The sequence below is a fragment of the Erigeron canadensis genome, chromosome 6 (genome assembly GCF_010389155.1).
Source record: "Erigeron canadensis isolate Cc75 chromosome 6, C_canadensis_v1, whole genome shotgun sequence".
NCBI classification, from domain to species: domain Eukaryota; kingdom Viridiplantae; phylum Streptophyta; class Magnoliopsida; order Asterales; family Asteraceae; genus Erigeron; species Erigeron canadensis.
Genome location: NC_057766.1, coordinates 44,356,424 through 44,372,057, shown reverse-complemented (window position 1 = coordinate 44,372,057; position 15,634 = coordinate 44,356,424). Strand labels below are relative to the sequence as shown.

Sequence of the window (15,634 nt, the reverse complement as noted above, 5' to 3'; positions counted from 1 at the left end):
CAGATTCTGTTGAGGATTTCTTGGACACCTCAGTTTACCACAGTGATGAGCATCTGTATGAAAATGCTCAAAGCTCGAACTTGGAATCTTCTACTCAGGTATATGACACTGATTCTGAGTCGGATGAAGAGGTTGAGGTTGCTGATACGAAAGATTCTGGAGAGGTGAACGCTGCTGAGAACAAAGACGATTCTGCTACTGAAAAGGTTGAAAAGACGATTGAAGAGCAGATGAACGAGTATGAAATTCCAGCAGGCATGAGTGTGGATGACTTTGTTGCGTACATGGCAGACTGCAAAGAAGCAGATCAACAGGTATCTTATTCTCTTCGTACTATTGTTCATGTTTGCCAAATTGTTAATCGAATGTTTGATGAAATTGAACAAAAGAATGAACGAATTAAGCATTTAGAATCCGTTGTTAATGCTGCTCATGAAGAAAGAGATAAATTGATTAAAAAAGATTTAACTGTCACTGAAAGAGAAAGATTTTTAAAGGATAGGATTAAATCTTTAGAGTCTGACATTAATGCTATGAAAGACAAAGTTAAACATGCTGTGGCTGTAGAAAGAGTAGGTGGTGAAGCTTATGCATTATTAGCTAAGAAGTGTTCTACTATCGAGAAAGAACTAGCTGATGCTAGAATAGAAATAGTGGACTTACAAGCTAAGGTTGATTCACTAGACATGATGAGCTTTTGATGCATATGCAAAATTTGGGGACTCTCCATCTAAGAGTTCTGACTCTGCTAAGGTTTCTTACAATAGCATGCCTCCTCCTTTCAACAATAATTATACTCCTGTAGAACCTAATATCCCGGAAGTCCTACTTCAACCTAGTGTTGATGTTGGTAAATCTCAAGACTCGTCTCCTAAGCCTACTTTGACTGAGGAGACAACAGTGTCTAAAGGAGTTTCTTCTCAACCTACCAAGGAAGAGAAATTGAAAGGTGTCGTCCTAGATTCGTCCACTTCTTATGGTCAAAAAGACAGTATTACTCACTTTACACTTCGTAAGAGTAGTAGGGTCTACACTGAGTTAGAATTCCCGTTATCATTAATTGACCCTAAGAGGATTGATAAAGTCTGGAATGTTGATATTAAGGATATGAAGCGATTAAGTCAGTTGCGTCAAACTCCTTTACCTAAGCAGTCTAGGATTAGTCAATCTGAAGATGAATTAGTTGTTAATATCGAAGCAACTAAGGCTTTGAAGCATATCTTAATGCCTGCTCGACAGAAGTCCCCAAGTAAGTCTAGGACATCACCGACCAAACGAGACCATAAGGATCCTAGTAAAACAAGTAAATCAGTGGACAATAGTGTATCTGTAAGTACCAATAATAAGGTAGATACAAAGAAACAACCTAAGGTCCTCTCTTGCTTTGCTTGTCATGAAAAAGGTCATGTTTACAGTGTATGTCCTAATCGACCTCGGCGATCAGGTTCTCCTTCAAAGGTTACCACCTCGGAAGGTAAAAAGGGGTTGGGTAATGCTAAACAGGTTTATGAAACTAAAGTTCAATCTTCTTCAAAACTGTTTACTATCCCTCAACGACGTGACTCTCCACCAAAAGGTTCTTTTCCTATGGGACAAAGATTCACTACCCCCAGTGGGAGTTCAAGTCGGTCACACACACCTTCAAGTCGTAATTTCTTTTATGACCGAAATCATTCAAGTGTTCGACCTTCTTTTGGCCTTCATTCCTCAAGACCTTCTCCAACGAACGGTCAGAAGTCTTCTCCAGTAAGAAGACAAGTTGAGAATCAAGTCACACCCACGGCTTCTAGCAATGGATATTGGACTGAACTGATTCTCAAGGATGAGAAGGGACGACCCAAACCTATGAAGGTTTGGGTCCCCAATGATAACTAATATTTCTCATTTGATGTGCAGGGAGTTCCTAGGAAACCTATTCATTTGTGGTACCTTGACAGTGGATGCTCCAGGCACATGACAGGGGACAAGAAGCTCTTGTCCAATTATACTGGTATAAATGGGTCATATGTTAGTTTTGCTGGTTCCAAGGGCGGCAACATCACCGGTCAAGGAGATGTCGTCAATGGACAACTAACTCTAGAAAGAGTTAATTATGTGGAACAACTTACTCACAATCTAATGAGTGTCTCACAGATCTGTGATAAGGGCAACAATGTTCATTTCACAGAAAAGGAGGCATACATCTTGAAGCCGGGTTTTGTTATTCCAGAAGAATGGATTATGCTCAAAGCTCCTAGGAAGAGAGACATCTATGGTTTAATTTTAGGTGTTGATAATCCAAAGGAGCCCCTTTGTTTGTTGAGCAAGGCAAATGAGTCTGAATCTCTCCTATGGCATCGTAGAATGGGACATATCAACTTTCGGAAAATGAATGAACTTATCAGTCTTGGGTTAGTTGACGGTGTGCCTGTTAAGAAGTTTGGGATGGAAGATAAGTGTGTACCGTGTTTGAAAGGAAAGCAACATAAGAATCCGCATAAATCCAAGGTACTCAACTCCATTTCCAAACCATTCGAATTACTTCATATGGATCTCTTTGGTCCTGTGAACAGAAGAAGCATTGGAGGGATGTCTTACTGTTTGGTGATCACTGATGATTACTCGCGGTACTCATGGGTATTTTTTCTGAAGACCAAGGATGAGACTGCCGAACGATTTATGGATTTTGTCAAGCAAGTTGAAAATGTCCATGGAGTCAAAGTTAAGAGAATCAGGAGTGACAATGGCACTGAGTTCAAGAATAATACTATTACTGTATTTTGCTTGACCAAAGGAATTCAACATCAGTACAGTGCACCATATGAGCCACAACAGAATGGAGTGGCTGAACGGAAGAACAGGACGCTAATTGAGACAGCCAGGACGATGCTTGCTGATTCAGGGCTTCCTATTACTTTCTGGGGAGAGGCAGTGAATACAGCTTGTCACATTCTGAATCGGGTTTTAACAGTGAAACGGTTTAAGAAGACTAGTTATGAACTATTGCACAACAAAAAACCCAATTTACAGAATGTTGAGCCTTTCGGTGTTCCGTGCACTTTTCTTAAAACTCTTCCTCAAGGGAAATTTGAACCTAAATCTGAGGAGGGTTTCTTTTTGGGCTATGTTCCAAGTACACCGATTAGGCGAGTGTACAATCAGAAGACTGGCAAAGTAGATCTTGGTACAAATGTTGTAATTGTCAGTCACAAACCTGCTGTACACCTTGGTCCTGCTAATCATTTTGATTATGACGGTGTCTTCACTTCTTTTCGTGGTCCTGTTTCTTTTGCAGGTGTTCCAACAGTGGAGGATGTCGTTACTCTTCATGATCCTTTGGATGGTGGACCGGTTTCTGGTTCTTCTTCCGGTCCCTCACCAATGTTGAGCCTACCTCTGAATCTGGAGAATCTAGTGGGACAAAAGTAGCAGATTCAACCTTAGAGCCTGCTCCTATAGTTCCTACTGATCCTTTGCATGTACCTCTACCTGATTCTCCTTTCTATGATACTGATGACACGGAAGGTGAAATTCAGGAGGAGCCTAACACTCCAGATTACAAAACTCCAGAGCAACATGTGCAGACGAATTTGGGAGATGATCTTTCTGTCGATAAGGTTCCTCAAACCAGAGTCCACAAGGATCATCCAGTCAAGCAAATCATTGGTGATGCTTCTGCCTCTGTTCGCACGAGGAATCAATCTAAGAAACCGTCGTGTATGTTTGCTGAAGTTAAGGATACTGGGGCAATTACCTGGTACTTGTATTACTGCTTTATCTCTCAGGTTGAGCCTAAGAATGTTGGAATGGCTCTTAAGGAACCGTCATGGGTTGAGGCGATGCAAGAAGAATTGGCTCAGTTTCGGAAGCTTGAGGTATGGAAGTTAGTTGACTTACCTCCGGGTGAATCTCCTTTAACAACGCGTTGGGTTTTTCGTTGTAAACGCGATGACAGAGGTGTAGTTACTCGAAATAAGGCTCGATTGGTGGTTAGAGGATTTGAGCAACAAGAAGGTTTTGATTACGATGAGACATTTGCACCTGTAGCTAGACTTGAAGCTATTCGATTATTTCTGGCATATGCTAGTTATAAGGGTATTAAGGTGTATCAGCTTGATGTAAAGAGTGCCTTCTTGTATGGTGATATTAAAGAAGAAGTGTATGTCGAACAACCTACCGGGTTTGAGGATCCAGACTTTCCTAATAAAGTATATCGTCTCGATAAGGCTTTATATGGTTTACATCAGGCTCCTCGATCATGGTATGAAAAATTGTCAACTCATTTGAAGGAAAGTGGTTTTACCAGAGGTTCTATAGACAGCACGTTGTTTATTAAATGGAAAGGGAAGGACTACTTGCTTGTACAGGTTTATGTCGATGACATCATTTTTGGTTCATCTGATAACCAAATGTGCAAGGAATTTGAACACAGCATGAAGGCTAAGTTTGAGATGAGTGCTATGGGGGAATTAACCTTCTTCCTTGGTCTACAGGTGGATCAACTGAAAGATGGTTTCTTTATACATCAGACCAAGTATGTTAAAGATTTGCTTACTCGGTTTCGCATGTCTGATGCTAAGAATGCTGTTACTCCAATTAAGACTAATCATGGGTTGTGTCCTGATAAGCCTAATGATCCATCTGTCGATGCCACTCAATATCGACCTATCATTGGATCCTTGATGTATCTGACAGCCTCACGTCCAGATATTACCTTTGCTGTTTCTATGTGTGCTAGATATCAGGCTAATCCGAAAGAGTCTCACTTGAAAGCTGCAAAAAGAATCCTTCGTTATGTGAAAGCCAAGCCTCGTCTAGGTCTTTGGTATCCCATGTATGGTTCTTTTGACTTTGTAGCTTATACTGATTCGGATTATGGTGGTGACAACTCGGATAGGAAATCAACGTCGGTGGATGTCAGCTTTTAGGGGGGAGAATTGTATCGTGGCAGTGCAAACAGCAGACATCTGTTGCACAGTCATCCTGTGAAGCAGAGTACATTGTTGCTGGATATTGCTGTTCTCAGGTGCTTTGGATACAGCAACAACTGCGCGATTATGGTATGAATATCTCTAATACTCCTATTTGTATTGATAATAAGTCTGCCATAGATATTACCAAGAATCCGAAAAACTTTAAAGTCACCAAGCACATAGATATAAAGTATCACTTCATACGTGACTGTTTTGAGAAAAAGCTTATTCATTTAGAAAAGGTTATTACTGATGATAATCTTGCTGATTTATACACTAAAGCTTTTGATGGACCTCGTCTTGAGTTGTTATTTCAACTCAATGGTATGAAGAATGCCGAGTAGTTTCTCTCAAAGAACTTAAATGTATTTTTCGTGTCTTTGTAGTATAAGTTGTACATAGATAGTGTCATAAAAAAAAAAATACAAAAAGAGTTGTCTTAGTATAAGTTTGTATATATCTAGTGTCAAAAAAAAAAAAAAAAAAAAAATTATTAAGTAAGGTTACTGCGCTAAATGCAAGAAGTGACGATACTTTAGCTTTTAAGCCTGCTTAATCGTAATATAACTGATTAGTTCAGTGATTACAATTTGGGATATATCGGTAGACACAAAGTACCAAGGTTTCCTTTAATCTGAACTTAAATTATACAATGTTCTTGTGGGAAACATATTCAGATATATGGCTGAGATTGCTTGCTTTTCAGTAATGAATTGATCTAGTCCTTAAATTTTGTGAAAGATCTAGCATTACTATAAGATTTGTTCAATGAATAGGCAAGAACCTCTACCAATCATGAGCATAAAAGTAAATGTGATATTGTTATGCAAATCAAATGAATGCAAATTAAGGGGCTAATGTGGTCTTTGAGATTCGGACAAGTATGTCCTCGGGGTGTCTTTGTATACCTAGCCTACCTAAAGCTTACAACTTGGGATAGGTTGTCGGAAAGTTCGCTACATGGATCTCATAGAAAATCACGGGTTCCTTATAAATCATGAAATGCAGAAGCAAATATGTGAAATCACAAAGTAATTCAATTCAGTTATCCACAAAGTGTCTCATGATTGGTTAAGGATGTTCTTGAATATATTGAATATTTTTATCTTAGTGCTTGTATCGATTACGAAAGTATATCTGAATGTGGGTTACATAAGTTCGCAATCTATCCAATGGCATATTAGGCTACTCGGGTTACATGGTGACTGTCCTTGGCCAGGGTATGTCGAAAGTGTCATAACACAAAGGAAACTGGACGTACCGAGTGTTTAAGAGGACTAACATACCGGTAATCGCTGTTGGTCATGGTTCAAAACTTATAATAAGAGAATTATTTCTCACCCGCAGGCTTATGTAACATGCTATACTGATCTAATCAGCAGTAATCATGCTTAATGTGAATAATGTATAAAGTCTAGTTAATTAGAATTTAGATTAGTTTATTGTTCTGCAATTTTTATTCTGTGTTATTTTTCTTTTTAATTGAGTCAAAATAAGAATTTTTATAAGTTCTTATTCCATGAGAGATCCTATTCAAATTCTGAGTATATATTTTTGCTGAATTCCTTCATGTGAATTTTTAGTGAAGTTGTGTAGACTGTTCACAAAGAAGATTTTCTAATATGGACATTAATTTGTTTAAAGTTTAGAAAAAGATCTTTTCAAGTGTAATGTGAAATGTCAAAGTCATTTGAAATTTCATGATTTTCACTTGTCACCAAATTATTAATTGGTTTGTTTAAATTTGTGTGGTGACATTTTAGGGTTTGACAAGAAATGACTTCCCTTGATCTTTTGTTAGATTTTTAGTTATTTCATATTTGTTAACCCTGATTGAGTATGATTGTAACTTGAATTTTCTGCATTATACTATTTTGTTCTCAATGCGTTGATGAGTTCTGTGGTAAGTGTGCAGTGTTCAGGTTAAGAAGATAACGTTGGAATGCTGACTTCTGTTACTGCATTGTTATTTACATGGATGATATCATTACGATAAGATCCTTGGTGTGTAGTGATAATATTTGTGATGCAGATTAGAGTATGTGAAGGATGAATACATGAACTGGTTTTTGGAATAGTTATTTATTTATGATTCATGTATTTAATGAAAATAATCAAATTTCATATTAGTTTCCTTTGAATTTCATGCTGTGATTTATGACATACTTTTGGAAACTTTACTAAGTTCTTCAGTGAATTTTTGTTGGATAGTTCATTGTTTGTTAAGTTTTGTAGACGGCATTTAGTATGGGATTTAAGTGTTTCAAGATGGTTTGCTGTCATGCATATTATGATCCAAGGAAGTTCTCGGTGTCATCATCAAATTGGTAATGAAGTTCATGTTTAAATTGATTATTTTCAGGTTTGTTTATGGATAGCGTTTAAACCATATGTTTTTATTCAGGATTATAATGTTCAGTTATCTACTTACATTATGATTATGAATCTGGGTGCTAAGAACGTTTTAGTACAAGGCATGAACAGGTTGCTATCTAACGAGTTTTTGCTATGTACAGATTGTGATAAAGGGTTGTGTTTTGGATGATTGCTTGGATGAAACTCTGAAATTTTTGCTGAACTACGGAATATTTTCAGATTTGTTCTTACGAAGATAACTGCTATCTTCGTTCGACACACCTTTGTTCAAACGAAGTTTATCTTCGTTTGGCTAACTTCGTTTGTGAAGTTATGCCCGATCCATAGTTGGCCCATTGTTAGTTTCATATATAAAGGGGTTTTTCTTCGTTATTTCGTTATCAAACGAAAAATACTCTTATTTTCGAGCAAAAACCCTAAAACACAAACTTTTTCTCTTTTTTCTCACTTTAATTCGTTTTCTTGATTCATTGTCCAAACTGCGATCTAAGTAAGTTTTTAATGTTCTTTTCATTCACGAATATGATTTAGGTTTCCATGTATCTTCGATTTGATTTGTGTTGATTATGTTTATAAAATTCTTGTGATCATTCATCTGGTTTGATCAAACGAATTTAGACTTGTGTGAACGAATTTAGACTTTAGTTCAAAACGAATTTAGATGTGTGCACATGGACTTAGATTTTGAATTGAACGAATTTACCTTGGGTAGACATGAAGTTACTTTTATGCCTTACGAACTTAGACCCAAGTTGATGAGGAACGAATTTAGCTTAACACCCTTAGGTTTATTCAAACGAACTTAGACTTCGTTTATAGGTTACGAACTTAGAAGATAAGTTTTGTAACTTACGAACTTGCATGTACAGTTTAGTCTTTACGAACTTAAACTTCGTTAGGTGTAAATTTAGATTTAATTCTTACGAACTTAAGATCTATTTTCGTTTAGTTATTGCTTACGAATTTAGCTTCTATCTTCGTTCTATCCACTTAACGAATTTATTGGTTATCTTCGTTCAGACTTGTTTTGCGAAATTCTGGACTAGGGTTTTTCATATTAGGGTTTTTCAACTTGGCAATTCATTTATCGTGATTATTTATAGTTGTTTCGATATTTTGGTTGGTTTTGCAGAAATGGCTCTCGCTCCACGTCAATTTGTGAAAAAGCACAATCTTGCACTGAACCTAGATCCAGATCAGCATAATTGTGAACATTTTCATGAAATGTTCAACTACATTGCTCGCTCACGATTATCCTTTGCTTTTTGTGATTCGCCCCTGAAGAAGTTTGCAGATTGTCAGCGGTTCAACCACGACGTCAGAATGACGATGATGATGCTGATAATGCTGCTGAAAGGAATGTTTCTCGCCCAGTTGAAGATAGAGGAAAGGGTGCAGCGATCGAGGGGGAGACAGGAGGTGATACTTCTCAAACTTCTCAGCAAGGTGCTTCTGGTTCTGGTGCTGGTCCTTCTGGTGCTCCTCGTGATTCAGGTTTCTAATTTTGTCTATGATAAAGATTGATAGATAGAATGTATACTTGATTGTGTGTAATAAGTTATGACATTTTATGTAATGAAAATGTAATTTATCTTATTTTAATACAAGTACATTTCATCTTTATTATAATTATTATGTTTATTCTTTTATTCTGGTGTTCATTTTGTGTAAATTTAAATAGATGATCCAGATTATACAGATTTATTCTTTGATGGTGATGAGCTCGAGGAAGGCGAATTTGTCCCTGAACCAAATCTAGATATATTCAAGAAGCCTTATGGGTTTGATGAAGTGTGGGACTCAATTCCTGAAGATCCGTTGATTGAAGAAAATAGAGTGTTGGATCAGCAGAGATCAGATGTTAGAGAAAGAATGCTTCAAGTCCCATTCAGCAGCCTAACTCAAATTCTACATTTTGTTGTGTATGCTAAGAATGGTGATGTGTCGATTCCATCTGAATATGAGATTAATGTGACAAGATCATTCAATTCAAATGATTTTCCAGTTCCTCTCAGAGATGATGATTCATTACATATTGTTAATCGACGTGTTCCCGAGAAAAGAGTAAATGATTGGATAATACATAGGGAAACGTGGAAACCGATTTTGTATTGGACTCATATCTCAGATAAAGATGCTGCAAAGTACAAGACAATCATCTGGAGTTGGTTTTATGATGATGAATTGAAGTTGTTTGTGCTTAAAAGACCAGAAGGTTGTCAGTACTTAGCATGGTGTGAGAGACATTTCAGAAGTTTGTGTGAAGAAGATTTACATGAGCTTGGAAATAACTGGATTATCAATCCAAGTGATGATGGCTTAGCTGACGTTGTTGGTAAGAATCTTAGAAAAGATTTTTGGTTAAGGAAGAACATGAAAGATTCTGATAAACCACAATTTAAGATTGAGCCAAGATCGAAGAAAAGAGTGGTTAAGCCAGATAAAACAGTTGAGTTTGTTCAACATGATATTAAATGTATGATCAAGGTTCCTGCCAAGAAATGGGCACAAGATGTCTTGGACAAGATGGATAATGGGAAATTGATCGAAATTCTGGTGAAGCCAAAATGTATGCAGATTCAAAGAAGCAGATTTTGTTGAGAAGAGTTTATGATCCGATGCAGCTGGTGAACTTCTCAAGAAATGATCTGAGGAAGTTATACGATACGGAGTGCTCGTTTTTGCCATTTTGGAAGCATGAAGAAAGTAGATATCGTAAGATACTTCAGCTCTGCTTACATGAAGATATTCATGCAAATAGCAAAAGATTGTTGTTTGATGAATGATCAGATTTTGAAGACTAAGAAATCGAAGGTGCTGCTGTCAAGGGGAGTTTGTTGATGCACGTTGATGTGACAACAACAACTTAGATTTAATATGTTGTTTAGATTGAGACATTATGTTAATTTATGTCGTATCTATATATGTAATTGATAGATTATGGACTTTATGTTTTGGTAATGATCGATTACATGTTTTGGAGTTGTATATATATATATATGTGTTATGTATGATGTTTGTTGTGTGATATACAAGTACAAACATAATATGTGTTAGGATTCCTTAAGATGAAACACTTAGGAATATAACCAAGTATTACATCTAACGAAGATAAAGTATATCTTCGTTAGAGGCAAACGAAGATAAACTTCGTTTGGTACAAACGAAGATTAACTTCGTTAGATGGGCTGGCAGCTAAGTTCGTAAGAACAAAGCCCAGCAAGCCCAGTTCGACCTGAAACATATATATACGAACGAATACCCTGATATACATAGACGTTCGACATACAAGTACTCCAGAGACCTAAGTTCGTTCTATAGCTTATAGAAACGAAGATAGGACAATACGGCTGATTATTTATTTGATAATTAGCGATATACCAATTTACTAATCAAACTAGTTATCTCGTGAGGATTCCGCACTCACGACATAATCATAGACGATCTCGAGAGCGATCTATAGCTATCGAGGGACTCACAAAAATTATAACCAAAACCTTATTATTGTTTATTAAAATCACATTTTTAATTTTATAAACCATTTTTTTTTCGGTTTTAACAATAACACGAATCAAGATCATAAAGAACGAGGCTCTGATGCCACATGTTGGAAAAATAATGATTCGTATTATAAATATAATGAAAACATGATTAAGATTACTAACCTGAAGATCCTGAGGAACTTGTTAGTTGATTCAGCATTCTTGCCATTGAGATTGGTTCCCAAATTAAGGTGATTATAGATTAGATGGGGAAGAAGATTAGAGAGAAAACACACACACAATTAAGGGGGGGCGTGATTAGTGATTCATTAGTCACTAATGATGATTAATTATGTTATATTTATATATATAACATTTACACTTAGCCCCCTTGGTGTTTTATGTCATGTGCATTATAAACCTCTTTAATTCTAATCACCTAATGGGAAACCTTATATTATGTCATTAATAGTAAATACGCCCATCGTATATTTACCGACATAAGGATTTCATTTATTTGTCAATTATCATATCGGACTGATATATGATCGGTGAAGGTCACAACTACGTGAGTTCAACATAGATGGGAAAGATGACTGCGGAGATTTGACCGTTATAAATAGATGAGAGTGTTAATTGTTGAACATATCGGAGTGCAATAGTGCATATGTTAGATAGTGAGCTTGTAAGGTCATCTGCGTTTTTTGTGACTACTACAAATATGAAAAAAAAAAAAAAAAAATTTGCTTGTGAAGATAAAAGTTATTGTTTCATACGTATCTGATAGTCTACAGAGTAGCTTGTAATACCTTGATTTTATATTTGTTTTTTAATTAGTATAAACTTTACAAGAATTTATTTCCAGTGATGAATGATTTGAGTCATATATTGTTTGCCCGCATAATACAGCGGCGATGAGGGTAGTGATGGCGGTGAGGGTGGTTGGGGCAGTAGTGGGGACGACAGTGGGGCGGTGATGGTGTTGAATGTAAAGGTAATTGATATTAAAGGCGGTTTTGTAGTTATTTTAAGTGTTGATAGATCTATATAGTAAATTATTTCATTAAAAATATTATAGGTATATATATTAAATGGAGATATTTAAATTATTTAATAAATGAGAGAGATATTTTTGGTTTTTCAAAAACAAAAAGTTTAAAAAATAATAATTTGTTTTATTAGATAGTATAGATAAGATTTTTTCGGTCTCAGAATGACTTTTAGACAAATTGAAATATTTAGTTGCCCTAAAGTTATACCAAGTATATTAAGTTATAAACAATTTCAATCAATCTAAACATATACACGCATACTTACAATATAAAAGTCATACTTTAAGCCTTTTTTAAGATTCAAAACTTTAGTTTTTTTTTCCGAACATTAAGTCGGAACACGACATCAGAAAAATCTCACCGTATAATGGTAAAACCTTGCACGTACCCTAGACAACGATATGTTAACCATAGGCCGTTATAAGTATTCGAAAGGAAAAACCACAAGGCTTATGATCCCTACGAACTCAATACCTTAATGAAAATCTAGAGTGTCATTGACCATTTAGACTGATCATTGTTGGCTTAAAAATCTTTAGTATATCATCAATTATTTTCTTTTTTAAAAATCGATTTTTATTTTAGGTGAATTTTTAAACATTTAATGACAAGTTTTAAGTAAATGCATATAAATTCAAACTACCATAACTTTTTGAAATAAAATAATTTTGGTTTATAAAAGCACAATCTTTTATGATTTCTTGTGTTTTGAATCTAAAAAATTATGATCAAAAGTCAAAATTAAAATGTATAATTATTAGATTTATGTTTATCAATTTCTTAATTTAACCATCATTGATAATACTTAACTAAAGTATGTGATTAAAGTAAAAATGTATTTGGTAATTAAGTGTAACCCGAGCTACGCACAGGTATTGTTCTAATTGTATGTTATAAAAGATGTATATTGTGATGAATTAATCAAAGATAGTGGTACTATTATCATTTCCCGTACAATTAAGGTTCAAAACAAATTGATTGACAAATTACCAACTAGTCAAAATAAAACATGTATATTGTGATGAATTAATAAAAGATAGTGGTACTATTATCATTTCCAATACAATTAAGGTTCAAAACAAATTGATTGACAAATTGTCAAAATAAACAACTACCACTCTAGGAACAAACACCGAATGTAGTACTAATGTATCCCCTTCTAGGTCATACACCCCAAAACACCCTGCATTCAGCAATACCAACTAGTCCTACATCACATTTACTCCTCATCATCAACGATATCCATCTTCGTGATATGCTTGAAAGGATCACTTCGCATATAAGCCTCTGGTCGATAAAATCCCATCTCATTCATCCTGTTGCTTATAGCGTGAAGTATTGCTTTCTTCTTTCCCCCATATTCGTCTTTGTTTTGTTCTACCAACTCATTGGCCTCTTCAGCCAAATTGTTGACAAAAACAAAAACATTATCCTCCCACAGCTTCAGCCGCTCTATATCGTACCCCACCAGTTTCCCGGTCTCCCATATGTCTCTCACCTGCTCTTCCACAAATGGGGTTCTTTCCTGTGCGTACCGAATCATCTCATCTTTTTTTGACTACACACACAAAAACTTGTAAAATCACCACAAGATACAACTCATTCGAATTAAAATGCTAAAGAACCCAGTTATGTAAGAAATTACACACTTCATCATATTATACTTTGATGCCATAACCCTGAATAACATGATCAACCAAACATAGTTCAATACATGTACACCAACCCTAGCTCCCAGGTCAATTGCATGATATATCTCATTTTGTACGAGGGTACAATTACACAACCAGTAGTCCATAAAAACAAAGAGGTTCCAAGTAATCAAATCATACAATTTATCAAATTGTACGACTTCCTTGTCATTATATAGGGTTAAGTACATAACCAATGTGTCAGCTAAAATTGTCATTTACACCTTGATCAAAATCCTGTTACCAACAACAAGATTCATGCTTCAAAACAATGCAACGATTGACATCATCTTGGTTGCACAAAACAATGCATTTGCCCGTATTTAGACCAAATGGGCCCTAGCAGTGCCAGTGTCTCTGCAACTTGCAAAAGGTCATTACTTTTAAATCTCTTTGAGGAGTGAAGACAATAGATTGGTGTTTGTTTATTAGGAGTCATGAACTCCAGTTCTGTGGAATACCAATTCATGAGCATGTGCACAAGACCAGAGCATAAGAAACCCACTCAAAAGCTACCTAGTCGGATCTTGGATCCAGGTCGCCGGCCAGGCTGTTTGAAGAACAAGCGTGCAGGCACAGGACACTGATTAATTTATTAGATGAAGACCCTGTGGTGGAGTCATTGGAGATGTCCAAGTTTGTTATGGATGCGTTTATAGTGTTGGATCAGAAACAAAGATCCAAGACAATGCTCTTGTTCATGTAGCCAACTCCAACACAAGTGGGAACGTTTTGCCAACAAGAATAGGCAAGAATATTACTAGGGTGCTGTCTTACAGTTGAAGATGAGGCCCATTTGATGGAGCTCATCTAGAGAAAAAGGTGCCTTAATCATGTAGGGTAATGGTTCTTTGCCAAGATTGTTGTTAGTGGTAAATGGTCATATAATAATCTTGTATATAAGACAATGTTTTAATGTAACATCATCCATGTATTTCTGGGGTTGAAGAAAGAAAGAAAAACAAGTCACAAGAAATCTTACAAAAACCTCCGTGACACGGCTATTGAAAATCTAACCATGAGAAACACATGTTTATTAATCCAAGAGTGATGGAAAAAAAAAAGAATTTATGTTCATCTCATAAGATGAAGTCTTTTATTTGTCTATACTTAATCAGTCAGTCAGTGTTATTTGTTTATTCTCTCTGAGGTTGGTCATTCAGTAAAGGGTGATCAAGGGGTTAGACAGCAACCTTTTTTGGTGGAAATCGAATTCCTCAGATATGATTACATAGAAGAAATTACAATACTGTTAAATACTAGTTGTAGTGGTTGTTGTATAATTAATTAAATTACAGTACTAGTAGTACTAGTAGAAAGAGAAAGGGGTTGATACCAATTTTCTTCTCCTCCATATCCGTCTACGCTGACCAACGCCGCCGTTTTCTGTGGCCTATACAAAATCAAATTCAGATACGGATAGAAGAAATTACCAAAATTGGAGATGTAAACTCCACCACCTTGGATTCAATAATACAACGCCGTGATTGATGATGATGATAAGGTCTGTTGTTGTTCAGCTCTAGTTTCTTCTGCTGCCGCTGAAACACATCCATACGATTTTTTAATTATTATTAATAATTCAAGTAAAAGACAGAGAGATACATAAATATTTATATATATATATATATATTTCCAGCAGTTACATACAGATAGAGATGGAGACGATGAACAACAACCAGTCATTGCCATTGCCATTGCCATTGCCATTGCCATACCTCCCCTTCTTTTTCTTCTTTTTCTTATCTAAATAAATACGATACCTAACACCTTTTTTCTATTTATAACAAGGATTATATGATTATTATTATTATTATTATTATTATTATTTTAAAAGCATCGCATTTCCCTTTATTTATTTTTGAGGTAAGTGGAAGAAAAACTTATCTTTCTTTTCTTCTTCTTTCCACCCTTAAGCTAACTAAGCAATACAGTTGTTAGGGGTTGTTTGGTTGGAGGGAATCATAGAAAATGGAAATGTAATAGAGAATGAAAATAGTGAGAAAGATAATGAGTATTTGGAAAGAGAATGGCGTTATTTGGTACCCACAGAGAATGAATATATATAAAAATAAAATTTT

General features: G+C 35.7%; 1 protein-coding gene across 2 annotated transcripts; it reads right to left on the bottom strand.

Annotated features, from left to right (window-relative positions):
* Nucleotides 1–12,856: 12,856 nt before the first annotated feature.
* LOC122605623 (protein PLASTID TRANSCRIPTIONALLY ACTIVE 7) lies at nucleotides 12,857–15,314 on the bottom strand. Of its 2 annotated transcripts, XM_043778581.1 has the most exons (4): nucleotides 15,204–15,313; nucleotides 15,014–15,094; nucleotides 14,890–14,946; nucleotides 12,857–13,420 (listed from the first exon to the last, which is right to left on the bottom strand). In XM_043778581.1, exons 1-4 carry the CDS (start codon nucleotides 15,267–15,269, stop codon nucleotides 13,082–13,084), a joined length of 543 nt encoding a protein of 180 aa, XP_043634516.1. In that variant the 5' UTR covers nucleotides 15,270–15,313; the 3' UTR covers nucleotides 12,857–13,081. The 2 variants fall into 2 exon arrangements, with proteins under 2 accessions (XP_043634516.1, XP_043634517.1); XM_043778582.1 differs by lacking the exon at nucleotides 14,890–14,946 and having other exon boundaries at nucleotides 14,987–15,094; nucleotides 15,204–15,314.
* Nucleotides 15,315–15,634: the final 320 nt, after the last annotated feature.

Excerpts from the sequence above, each read along its gene's own strand:
- LOC122605623 (XM_043778581.1), bottom strand. The coding sequence starts at position 15,269 with ATGGCAATGGCAATGGCAATGGCAATGGCAATGACTGGTTGTTGTTCA. Across the intron at positions 15,095-15,203 it reads CATCGTCTCCATCTCTATCT|CGGCAGCAGAAGAAACTAGA; the intron begins GTATGTAACTGC and ends GATGTGTTTCAG. Across the intron at positions 13,421-14,889 it reads TATGGAGGAGAAGAAAATTG|TCAAAAAAAGATGAGATGAT; the intron begins GTATCAACCCCT and ends TTGTGTGTGTAG.